This window comes from Notothenia rossii (assembly GCF_949606895.1).
Source record: "Notothenia rossii genome assembly, chromosome: 11".
In the NCBI taxonomy this organism is placed as follows: Eukaryota; Metazoa; Chordata; class Actinopteri; order Perciformes; family Nototheniidae; genus Notothenia; species Notothenia rossii.
Genome location: NC_136910.1, coordinates 6,903,086 through 6,914,174, shown reverse-complemented (window position 1 = coordinate 6,914,174; position 11,089 = coordinate 6,903,086). Strand labels below are relative to the sequence as shown.

General features: G+C 37.7%; 2 protein-coding genes across 4 annotated transcripts; both read right to left on the bottom strand.

Moving 5' to 3' along the window:
• Positions 1-1,093: 1,093 nt before the first annotated feature.
• Positions 1,094-5,840, bottom strand: pvalb9 (parvalbumin 9). Of its 3 annotated transcripts, none has more exons than XM_079660040.1 (5): positions 5,392-5,840; positions 3,804-3,871; positions 3,072-3,204; positions 2,294-2,403; positions 1,094-1,371 (listed from the first exon to the last, which is right to left on the bottom strand). In XM_079660040.1, exons 2-5 carry the CDS (start codon positions 3,862-3,864, stop codon positions 1,346-1,348), a joined length of 330 nt encoding a protein of 109 aa, XP_079516166.1. In that variant the 5' UTR covers positions 3,865-3,871; positions 5,392-5,840; the 3' UTR covers positions 1,094-1,345. The 3 variants fall into 3 exon arrangements, with proteins under 3 accessions (XP_079516166.1, XP_079516165.1, XP_079516164.1); XM_079660039.1 differs by having other exon boundaries at positions 3,804-3,892; positions 5,402-5,840; XM_079660038.1 differs by having other exon boundaries at positions 5,402-5,838.
• Positions 5,841-8,099: 2,259 nt separating this feature from the next.
• Positions 8,100-10,507, bottom strand: pvalb3 (parvalbumin 3). The gene is made up of 5 exons (XM_079660037.1): positions 10,390-10,507; positions 9,869-9,941; positions 8,930-9,062; positions 8,587-8,696; positions 8,100-8,474 (listed from the first exon to the last, which is right to left on the bottom strand). The coding sequence occupies exons 2-5, from the start codon at positions 9,927-9,929 to the stop codon at positions 8,449-8,451; spliced, it is 330 nt and encodes a 109-aa protein (XP_079516163.1). The 5' UTR covers positions 9,930-9,941; positions 10,390-10,507; the 3' UTR covers positions 8,100-8,448.
• Between the last annotated feature and the right edge of the window lie 582 nt (positions 10,508-11,089).

The window sequence follows — 11,089 nt, the reverse complement described above, 5'->3', positions numbered from 1 at the left end:
ATAAAGGTTCCTACTTCATATCAGTGAATTCATAATTTAGTTTTGAGTCAAGGGAGAAAGTAAAATTAATTATGTGTTATCTATTTCGCCCAAACTATTTAGCTTGATATAAAAAAATCCTACAACATTTGTTGTGATTGGTCTAAACTAAAGTATTGTACTCTATGGACATACTTTGGGAATGTATCCAACAGTATGACGTTTGATATTTTCACATCAGAACAAAAATCACACTTTTTAATCAAGATTCAAAGACAGGAAGATATTATAGGAACATTTAAAAAAAACGTTACAATTGTGTTTGATATGTCTTTCATATGATTTTGGTTTTTATGTGTTTACTCAGCATGTGTGCATATTTGACATTCATGTTATGAGTTTATAGATACCAACTTTTTGATTTTACTCTTTGCTGTTTCTTAGATACAACCATATTCACATACTATTGTGCTTTGGCTACATGAGACCCCTGTTTTATAACCTTACATTTATGAAATAAAAAAGTAGTCAAGGATGTGGTTTCATACACTAATGTTTGGTTTAAGCTTCTAAATATTGGGAGTTGTTCATGCTCTTGTTTGCAAAGAGGTTAAAGTACTCACGTTAAACTCTGGATTACAGTGACGCTATTAACCCCCATCAATCGTAACCAAGCTAAACATTTGCTTTGTCTCAATAAAACTTAGTCCTGGGCCTTCTCTTGTTTGATCTTGCGTTTGATTACATCCTCGTACAACTCCTCTATTGTGTGCTGTGCTGTTTGGTTGGATTAGTTAACAAATCAAGAATACTATACTTTTGGAAACACCTGGTCATTTTTTTGTATTTCCTTGTTTCAAATTATACCATAATGTACCTAGTTTGCAGCATCTTGCACTTAAGCATTTTCTTTGATATGTGTTATTTAGAAATGCAACAAAAACTCCTGTGATGCTTTTATTCCCTGCTCTCACTTTTATGGATTATGCTTTTGCGGAATCAGCTACTATTTAAGTACATTCATGCATTATTTTTGCACGTTTATGTCGTATTATATGAGTGAGGTTTTAATAATGTTAACCTGTTTAACCAAGAAGAAGTGAACACAAAGAAGTGATCTGTGTTTCTACACGTTTATTCATCTCATTCATTGACAGAGGTGGGGTGTGCACAGTGTTTTCCAAGTGGAAAAAGACACATTGACAGTCTGTTGTCTTTAACTGGACACAGTGTCTGGAAAAACAATTAGGCCACACATAAGTTAGTAGAAAACAAAATAAATCACTGGGAGTGGAGGATCTTTAGACTCCAGAGGCGAGGAGAGGGCTGCAGACCTGAAGGCTTGAGCTGTTTTCATGGGAAAAACTCAGGACTGCACCATGGTCTGGAACTCTACAGGAAGAAAGGCATGTTAAAACGGACCTTAATGTTAATCACATGCACAAATAATCACTGAATGCAATGGTCCACATTTTTGGATTGTCCAAATCCTTTATCCTATTATGTAAGAAAGCTAAACTCAGATTTTGTTGGTAACTGTAGGATTGGAAAAAACATTTTAAGTACTCACTGTTGTTGTTAACAAACGTTAAAGAAAGACATAAGAGTTGTATCTCTGAGCTCCAAAGTAACAATGCTACAGTACAAACAACAGTATGTCTATAAACCTATAGTTTAAAAGTCTAACGCATCTTATAATAAAGATTTAATCAGATCACAAACACTAGCTGCTATTACGGATGCGCACGTACTTAAACTGATCATGATAAGCAATGCTAATGCAGACAAGTTATGCCTGTTATTCTTGGTCAGTCTTACTGTTAGCAAACAGTACACAGTGTTAACGTTCAATCCAAAAAGTTGTTCGCATCAGGAATGATTCAAGATGTCCAAAGTCTCATTGTATTTAATCTAACAAAAGACTAGCTATGGTAAACTTATATGCATGTTTTCTGTTCCCCCAAAACACGCAGTTCTCCTACATTTGAACCCAGGTGCCGCAGTAAAGTGTTGCCTTAAATGTTGTCTTTAGTTTTTAAACGCATGTAAATTCTCACCCAATTTTGTTCCAAGAGTTAAAAGTAAAGGATCAAATTAATGCAATGTTTTCTAGCATGTTCCGTCAATGTGAACGAAGTAAATCATAACATTTAGACAGATGTATCTCATAATGTCCAGGTAACAAGTGCTCTACGCTGCATTCAAAAAAGCTGTCTCTGTTTGACTTAAACAAACAAACAATTCCAACTAATGAGATAACTCCTGCCTGCATCATGAGTTTGTCTGAATGCAATCTGAGAAATCAGACACCGACCCTCTGCTCCAATTCTGCCGTCACTGTCATCATCAGCTGCTGAGATGAAGGTCTTGGTTTCTGCCTCGCTCAGTGTCCGCGCCCCGGGGACAAACCGCTGCAGGAAGAACCTACTCACACACACACACACACACACACACACACACACACACACACACACACACACACACACACACACACACACACACACACACACACACACACACACACACACACACGTTGAGTAAGTTGAAAGAAAGTATTAGTAGACAATAGACCTTTTCTGGTGTGCCTCTTGTGTTCAGTTAAAATTGTTGGATAAAAGATGGTTTGAAATTACTTTTATTTTATTTAATTAAAGAAAAACAATTATCGGTAAAACGATATCCTTATCATTACCCATATCCCATATCATGCCATCTTATTCCTAAATGCACGGCTTGTGTCGTCCTTTAAGGTTGAATAACATAACACTAAGGTCATAACAAGCTTTACTCATTGTGGACAGCTTAATGGTGCCATCCCAATCATACCACTGTGTGACGTCATGTACTAAATCCTTCCTTCTGTCACACACACACATTTCCTGAGGAAGTAGGGTCTAGGTCAGGAACTCAGTGTAAATAATTTTACCGGTAAATTATGTTAGTTGAAGAAACCTTTTGGATAGAGGAAGATATATGATTCTTTCCAGTGCATTTTTGTGAATTAAGGCACCAATACATTACATAATCAGAAGGTAATCAATGGTTAGTGTATTACATCATCATCATACATCCCAAATCTACGTTTCACACACTTGAGCTCAGACTCCTCGATGAAGCCGCTGTTGTCCTCGTCGAGAATCTGGAAGACATCTTTGACTTCCTGGGGCGTCTTTGCGGACAGGCCACACAGCTTGAAGAACTTTTTGTAGCAGAATGACTCCGGAGCTGCAAAACACAAAGTCAAAAACAACCCTAGACTTAAAAAAAAAAAATAGCTGACCCATGAGGTTCAGCAAGGTGGAAGCTGATATGGAGATTAAACACATGGCTGCAGTCCAGGTGGGAGATTTTCTAGCTGTGTTTTTATCTTTTAAATCCAGGAGACAGGAGATTGAAAACCCTTGGAAATGCAGTCTAAGCTTTCTATGGCTTTAGTGGAGAAGATAATGTACAATATGAGAACAATACAGCCAAGATAATAATATCGGAGAGTGTTTCTAAGATCTCACTCTTGACTCCGATTAGAAGTAGGTTGATTAATCATTTGTGGTTGGGAATTATTGTGCATTTTATTATAATTAAGTTTGGCTTTAGTAAGTTAAAGATAAAGCTATTATCTTAATTCTGAAGTTGTGGATTCAGCATAATTTGCTTGCGCATGGCACATCTATGAATAATAAGTGGCTTAAAAAATGGGTAAGGCAGGCAGTGTGTGGGTGTGTGTGTGTGTGTGTGTGTGTGTGTGTGTGTGTGTGTGTGTGTGTGTGTGTGTGTGTGTGTGTGTGTGTGTGTGTGAGAGAGAGAGAGAGAGAGAGAGGAGATACCTTGACAGTCCTTGATAGCGTTTTCAATGGCCTCAGCCGAAAGAATGGAGGTGAGCGACATTTTGGTCCTGAAGGGTCAAAGAAAAGCTCTGTAAATTATTCACACACACACACACACACACACACACACACACACACACACACACACACACACACACACACACACACACACACACACACACACACACACACACACACACACACACACACACACACACACACACACACACACACACACACACACACACACACACACACTCTTGCAGGTTAATATCATGATCCTTTTAACTGCAGTCATAGTGGTTTTGACAAAAAAGCTGAAGTTTCCAGAAAAAGGAGAAAGGAATTAAGTAAAAATACAGCTCACATCTTTAAAGAATATACTCTTTGCTACCAGTGTGTTTTCCTTTTTATAAAGTCATAATAATTACGTTATGTGCTATGTGTGATTCATTAGGCTTCCTGGTTGGCGTTCCCCTGGCGCCTCATAATTACTGATGTTATTTGCTCCGCTTAATTGGATTTGCAAGGCTGTGCAGGGTAATTGGCACTTGGGGACTGTATGAAAATGATTTGGGTGGGAAGGTGGGGGTGAGCTTATTATATCTATTCTATTATATGGAAACAAATGCAAAACCCTTGACAGTGTCATTATCATTTGGTCCCTTCTCAGGAAATATGTTTGCCCAAGTACAATATTTACAAATGAATACACATAGAATCAGAGAGTGTTGAAACATCCTCTCCTGCTCTTCAAACAATTATACACTGCTCTTTCTTGAACAAAAAGTAAAACTGTACAACATTCATCTGCTACTTAGGAATTATTTATCTATTTTCTTCACTTTTTAAAACTATTTTTCTTTTTGTATTTACTATTTACTCGCACTATATTTCTCTGTTTATCTGTGTTATTGTGTTGGAGAAGCCTGTGACCTAAGATTTTCATCGGCATAACTACACTGTAGGTTCGGATGACAAAATAAAAAATCTTGAACCACGAAATGTCATGCAACCTGCAACTCTACTCTACAATCATTTGAGTACAGTCACTCAAATACTTAAGAGTTCAAAGATATGGTGGCTAAAAAGATAAAAACGTAGTAATTCAAAAAGTGTTCAAAATGAGGGAAATTATCAAAATAATGAGTTATTATCTCAAATAATGACGCAGTATCGCAAAACAATAAGTAACTTTTCACAAAATAACATATATTATTTGAGATATTAAGCTGTTATTTTGAGAACGTTTCTCATTATATTAATAATATGCTTTTCCCCCATCACATTAGCTTAAATTGAGGAAGTATAATCTAGTCTGTTTATCCTTTACAGGAATGTCTTATAGAAATAAAGGATTAGTGAGCTGAGAACAAATCCTAATATTGAGCAAAAAGCATTAAAAACACTTTTTTATCAATTCAATAATCCATTCCTTTGTCCCTTCAGTAGATAGCTTTGGTAATTTAGTTGCAACCATTCCGTTTTTAGCTTACAAAGAAGTTCAGACAATCATAAGCATGCATAAAACTTGCAAAAATAACAAATAAAGGAATGAAAGTCAATGCCTCCTCAGCAGGTAGCACACCTGGACTCACCGCTGTGTGCAGAGCGTTGCTAAGCGTCCAGACAGAGCAGCAGCAGCAGCAGCAGCAGATGGAGAGATAAGACTTTGTGGTGCCGCTGACAGCTGCCTCTCTCTTATATACTCAGGGGTGGATGCACTGAAGGATGCTTGAGTTTCCAACCTGTGTGCGTATCAAATGTTCCCCCAGCCGGCCGCCGCCTCCTCGAGTTCCTCACCTGCCCAATTAACCTTCACTGCCTCTCCGCTGCACACTGCTCTCTTTGTCCCTCTCTGATGTCATAAAACTCTGCTTTCTGTCAGCAGGTGCATGTGTGGAAGATTAACCACATCTCAAATTTAATCAGACCTCCTTTCTCTCTTTGGTTTTATTCTGAATAATCTCCTGAATTCAGATGCCCAGAGCAGCGGGTCATAAATCTCCTTAGGGCTCACCAGAGAGAGGTTATCCCCCTCTTACATTTTGTATCACACTGATATCACCAGCTTTGTCGGGGAAAGATAAAGGACTCCAAACCTCACTGTTTTTGGGAACGTATGGTTACATTTGACCTGAAAACCTGTTGAAACCTGTTTAGACACAAACAATGTAGGATCCTATTCCAGAGGAAGATGAAAAACAGGAAATCATTTATTAAGAGCAGAACCGTCTAAAAGAACTTCCTGATCAATTTACTTCATGTTAGTGACAAGACAGGTTAATACAACAAATGTACATGTTTCACTTACAGATGTGTGTTCACGTTTAAAGTACACGATTTGTTCTTATGGCAATCCAGTTTAGAAGAGAAAATAAAAAAAATATTTAGAGAAATAAACTTAAAAAAATACAAAAAAATAGTACAAAAATAATTACAATAATAATACAAATAAATAAATAATAACAGTATTTTTATTATTTTTATTATTGTTATTAATGTTTCTGTTTTCCCCGATTACAAAAATGTCAAAGAAGTATTTGCATTTAAAAAAAAAAATGCAATTATAAGCTCAAATCGTTCTTAATTCATTTATGAGAGTTAGATACTTGATCAAGTTCCTGTATTATGACTTCTTCATCTACACACACATGCACACACCTGACCTACTGCACGTTGAGGGGTCGTGTGTGGAACTTTTTTTATTGTTGATGTTTTCAAGGTTTGCATCTGATCTCCATGAGAACTGTCCACTCTGAGTTTGTTGTCTGCAAAGAGGAACCATTCAAACAATCAGCACAACAGCACTAATGTCATTATCACAGAGGGGAGGCCTTTTTGTAACGAGAACCAGGGGAATACATCTCATTATTCTCAAACGTAGTACCATGCACTGAAGCTGACTTAACACTTTGTGAGTGACGGCACTTTTATTTGTCCAAAGCCCCTTGTTGTACTAGAAACTAAACTACTGGACTCAAGTGGAGCTCAGAAAACACATTCAAAGCTGGCAATGTAAACCATTAAAATAACTGAGAGCCTTCCTTGTGACTTGATGACGGATCAGAGGCGCCATCGTGTGGCTGCTGCACTTCAATGCAGAGACATCCTCACTTAGGACATCCCAAGAATAATTAAATAAAACAATCACCCCACATTGAAAGAGAGGAGAGCTGGAGGGCGGCTGTCAGATGGGTACGAGACAGACAGGGTCTAGAATGTGGCCATTTTCTGAATGTACTTATTATACATATACTGCCTACTTATTTGCACTTAGACAGAAATATTGTCGTTATGTAGGGCCTGTGGGTTATTATTATGCTCTGATTTTACTGGTCCGGTCCACTTGAGATCAAAGTGGGCAGTATGTGGCCCCTTAACTGAAATGAGTTTGCCACCCCTGGTCTAGATTAAGAGGTTATATCTGTGTTTTTTTATTTCCTAACATCACAGCTGGTGACAAAGACCTTCTTCATGTTTATAGTGTGAGACTTTGTGACTTTTATAAAGAAGTAGCATCACTTTCTTACTCTCGCCCAATCAATTTGCTGCTACTAACCATACCTGGTGTTACACTAGTAAACAGTGGCAATTGTGTAAGCTAATGTTAGCATGTTTAAAGGGGAACAGCACCTCCAATTAAGAATTTCAATTAACAATTGTGGATATTCTCCCTGAGGAATAAGTGTCAAACTAGTTTTAAGTCTGGTGCTTCTCAATGACTGATTTTTAGAAACAACCATATGCTTTGTTTGCTTTTCCTTTACTCAAATATGCTCAAAGAGGAAATATTATTCCCATTTTCAGGTGTATATCAGTATGTAGTGTCTCTACTGTGACATGTCTCCATGCTTTGATGTTCAAAAAGCTCTTTATTTGTCTCATACTGCCTGTGTTGCAGCAGCTCTTTTCACCCTCTGTCTGAAATCAGAGCCCAGTCTGCTCTGATTGGTTAGCTGGCCGGCTCTGTTGTGATTGGTCAGTATTAGGCCCGTTGGAGTATCTTTGCTGACTTTTCTTTTTTCTGCTGTTGCATTAGATTAGCATTTTAGCTAATTGTTTAGTGTTCGGCTTTGCTGTTGCTTGTAGCCAAAGTGGTTTCCATTTGCTTTGTGGCGTTTTCATGATTTTTTTTTTGAGATTTCCTTTGAAGGAACTGTTTAAGATCTCTTGCTGAGATTCAGTTTGCAAAATGAGTTTATTTTTCCTGTTTTTGTTGCAATAAAAAGTACCTTTGCTGTCAAAGCATTTTTTGATTTTCTAATTCAGAACCATATTGAAGACCAGTCAGACTTTATTGAAAAAGAACCTTTATTATGATCTCATCATTCGCCTGTTTTCCATCAAAGTGCATCATCGCTGATTTCACAATAAGCAGAACTCACATAGTAAAATGAGGACAGAAGTGAGAGAGAGAGAAAGACACAAGTCAACCAAGCTATACACTTCGAAAGGTACATTCATCGTGGACAGAGAGAGAGAGGAGGCTTGATTTTTCGGTCAGGGGGTTGAGAGGTCAATTGTATAAAACTGGTGTAGTGAGTGGGAGAGAGAGAGTGAAAGGGAAAAGAGAGGACTATGTCGTGGCTCAAGTTGTTCCTTAATTAAGAGAAGGGATGTAGGATGTTGTCTGATTCTCCATTTAAGCCTTGACCATGGTGGCGAACTCTGCAGGAAGACAAAGAAAGAAAAAGGTTATTTCAAGATATTTTTAGATATATTTAAAGCTTCTTAATTTGGTTTTATTTCCAGATAAGATTCCCATTTTTCTTCTTCTTACCATCGATTCCAATCATGCCATCACCATCGATGTCACCGGCCTTCAGGAAAGCCTTGGTCTCACCTACGGTCAGTGCTCTGGCACCGGCAGAGAAGTTCTGCAGGAACAGCCTGGAGAGGAGGGGAGACACTCAGTAAATAATGCATTTCAATATTTATTCTGCATGATCATGATTGGTTTGTAGATGTCAGAAAATCTCATTCAATTATTCTCATTGTATTTCTTTCAGGATAAGTTAAGTAAGTTAACTCTAAAGTAGAGTTGAGATAGTGGTAAGTTAAGTATGAGGTAGAATTGAGATAGTTTAGAGTTTCTTAAGTGAGGGTCTAAGAGGTGTTCTTACTTAAGCTCCTCCTCCTCAATGAAGCCACTCTGGTCCTGGTCAATGACCCCGAAAGCTTTCTTGATGTCATCAGCGCTCTTGGCGGACAGGCCGACCTTAGCGAAGAATTCCTTGTGCTTGAAAGACTCAGCAGCTGTGAGGAGAAAATATGAGATCAGATGTTTTAGGAATTTCACACAGAAAGTGAAGTGTGTTTTCTCCTGGTATCGTTTACAAGGTCTGGTGGTTTGTTTCTATTCTTCCCAAACCTCTGCTCGGACTGTCATTCAGCGTTTAAGAGGTTTTTCTGTACTGATACAAGTTCAAATAAATGGTTGTATATGTTAAGAGCTCATTGGGTAAAGTAATTTGATATTTTACTCAAGTACATACCACTATTTATGAGGGTTGCAAATCCTATATCTCAATGAAATGTCCTGCATTCGACTCTTACTTAAGTCAGGCACAACAATAGTAGCATCAAAAAGCCCATTTGAGAGTAATGTACAATATATAAAATTGGATTATATACGTTATATTAGATTGAATTGTGTATACTATTGCATGTTGTATCTGTAAAAGTAATTTATCTGAGTATCTTAAGCTGTTATAATTCAGAAGGTGATATATATTTCGTATGTATGATCGAAACCTGAGAGTAACTCAAGTCATCAAAAAGTGTAAAGGAGTACAAAAATGCAGTTAATGTAGTAAAGTAGACGTAGTAAGTGCTTAAGTAAAGTTGAAGCACTTTAAAAATGTACTTAGTTACATTTCAAAGCTGCAAAAATTGCTTTTAAAGTCCCATTTGCTGTAATCTGGTAGTGTGATTCTGAGTTAGAAATGGTATTCTGCTGCGGGAAAGTCGGCATTAAATGAGTAAGAATACTGAAATATGACGAGTTGCCTGTTTTTGAGCATCTGTCCTGAACAATGCTGTGTCATGTCCGTGTGGTTTACCTGTGCAAGCTGCGAGGGCTGCAGTGATGTCAGCCTCCTTCAGGGTTCCTGCAAGTGCCATTTTGGTTTTTTACTGAGGGAGGAGAGCAGAGGACAAGTCATCAGTTGAGCTGCAGCGAATCAGACACAGTTACGCAGTTTGAATCTTAGTATGTTAAGCCCCCTCACTTCTACATTACAGTAGTCAAAGTTAAAAAGCTACATGTAAACTTATTTAATGGCATGCAGTATATCTTTTCTTTGTTGCTTGCTGTGAGTATTCCTCTCTGGCAGCCCCAAAATGATCAGAAAAAGGTAGTCCAATTTTCTCAAAATCAAAGCCCTCCAAGGCAAAATATCCTTTGGCTGCAATAGATTTTTTTTTCTCCATTTGGTTCCTCAGTTAGTCCAAACTCTGAGCTTCTGATTCTGGCCCTTTCCTCGATTTTTAAATCCCATTGCTTGGAGTCGAAGCCCCTGAAGCTCTCTTTGCTTTCAGGCAGTAGATTTTTAAAGGTTTGCTGCTCCTCTTTGAAACTCACCTTGGGATTTATCTAGAGACTAGAGTGGATTCGTTCGGTTGAATGAGATCACTGCAGTGAACCCTTCAGCCTCTCCTGCGAGCTTATATACCTTCACTCGCCCGAAATATGATGCATAGGCTATGTAATTGACACTGTGTGCAAAGCAGTCAAAGCAGTCGGTCGAAAAAATGTGTCCAGTAGACAGAGCTGATCTATTTATATGCACATAAATGAAGATGCTTAAATGGTAAGCTAAGTGTATGCCTATGCAAAAGTGCTTGATATTGCATAGGGCTAAGAATATACGCTGCTGATTTGGGTGAAACGTACTCTGTGGCCATGTAGTTTTGTTCCGTTTAACTGGCAGTATGGAGTGAAACATTTTGTACATTTCTTATAATAAATGATCAGACAGTTAAAGCAGGTTTTTATAGCATGAGTTAGTTCATCTACTTATCAGATATGTTTAAAAGTTACACTATTTTCACTTTTTTATCAGTATTTTAAGACACTTCTCATTATTAATCAAAGGCTTTTTATGAAACTCCAATGTGACTTTTACATTTAAAAATTAAACGGTGTGTATGGCCCTTTAAATGGCAGTTTACTTCGCCATTTCAGCCCCAAAAGGCTTCTTAGTGGTTCCTTGATCAATAAAAAGGACTTTTAAAATACAATGTAGTCATTTCTGATTATTTAGCTAATAAAAAATCACAAG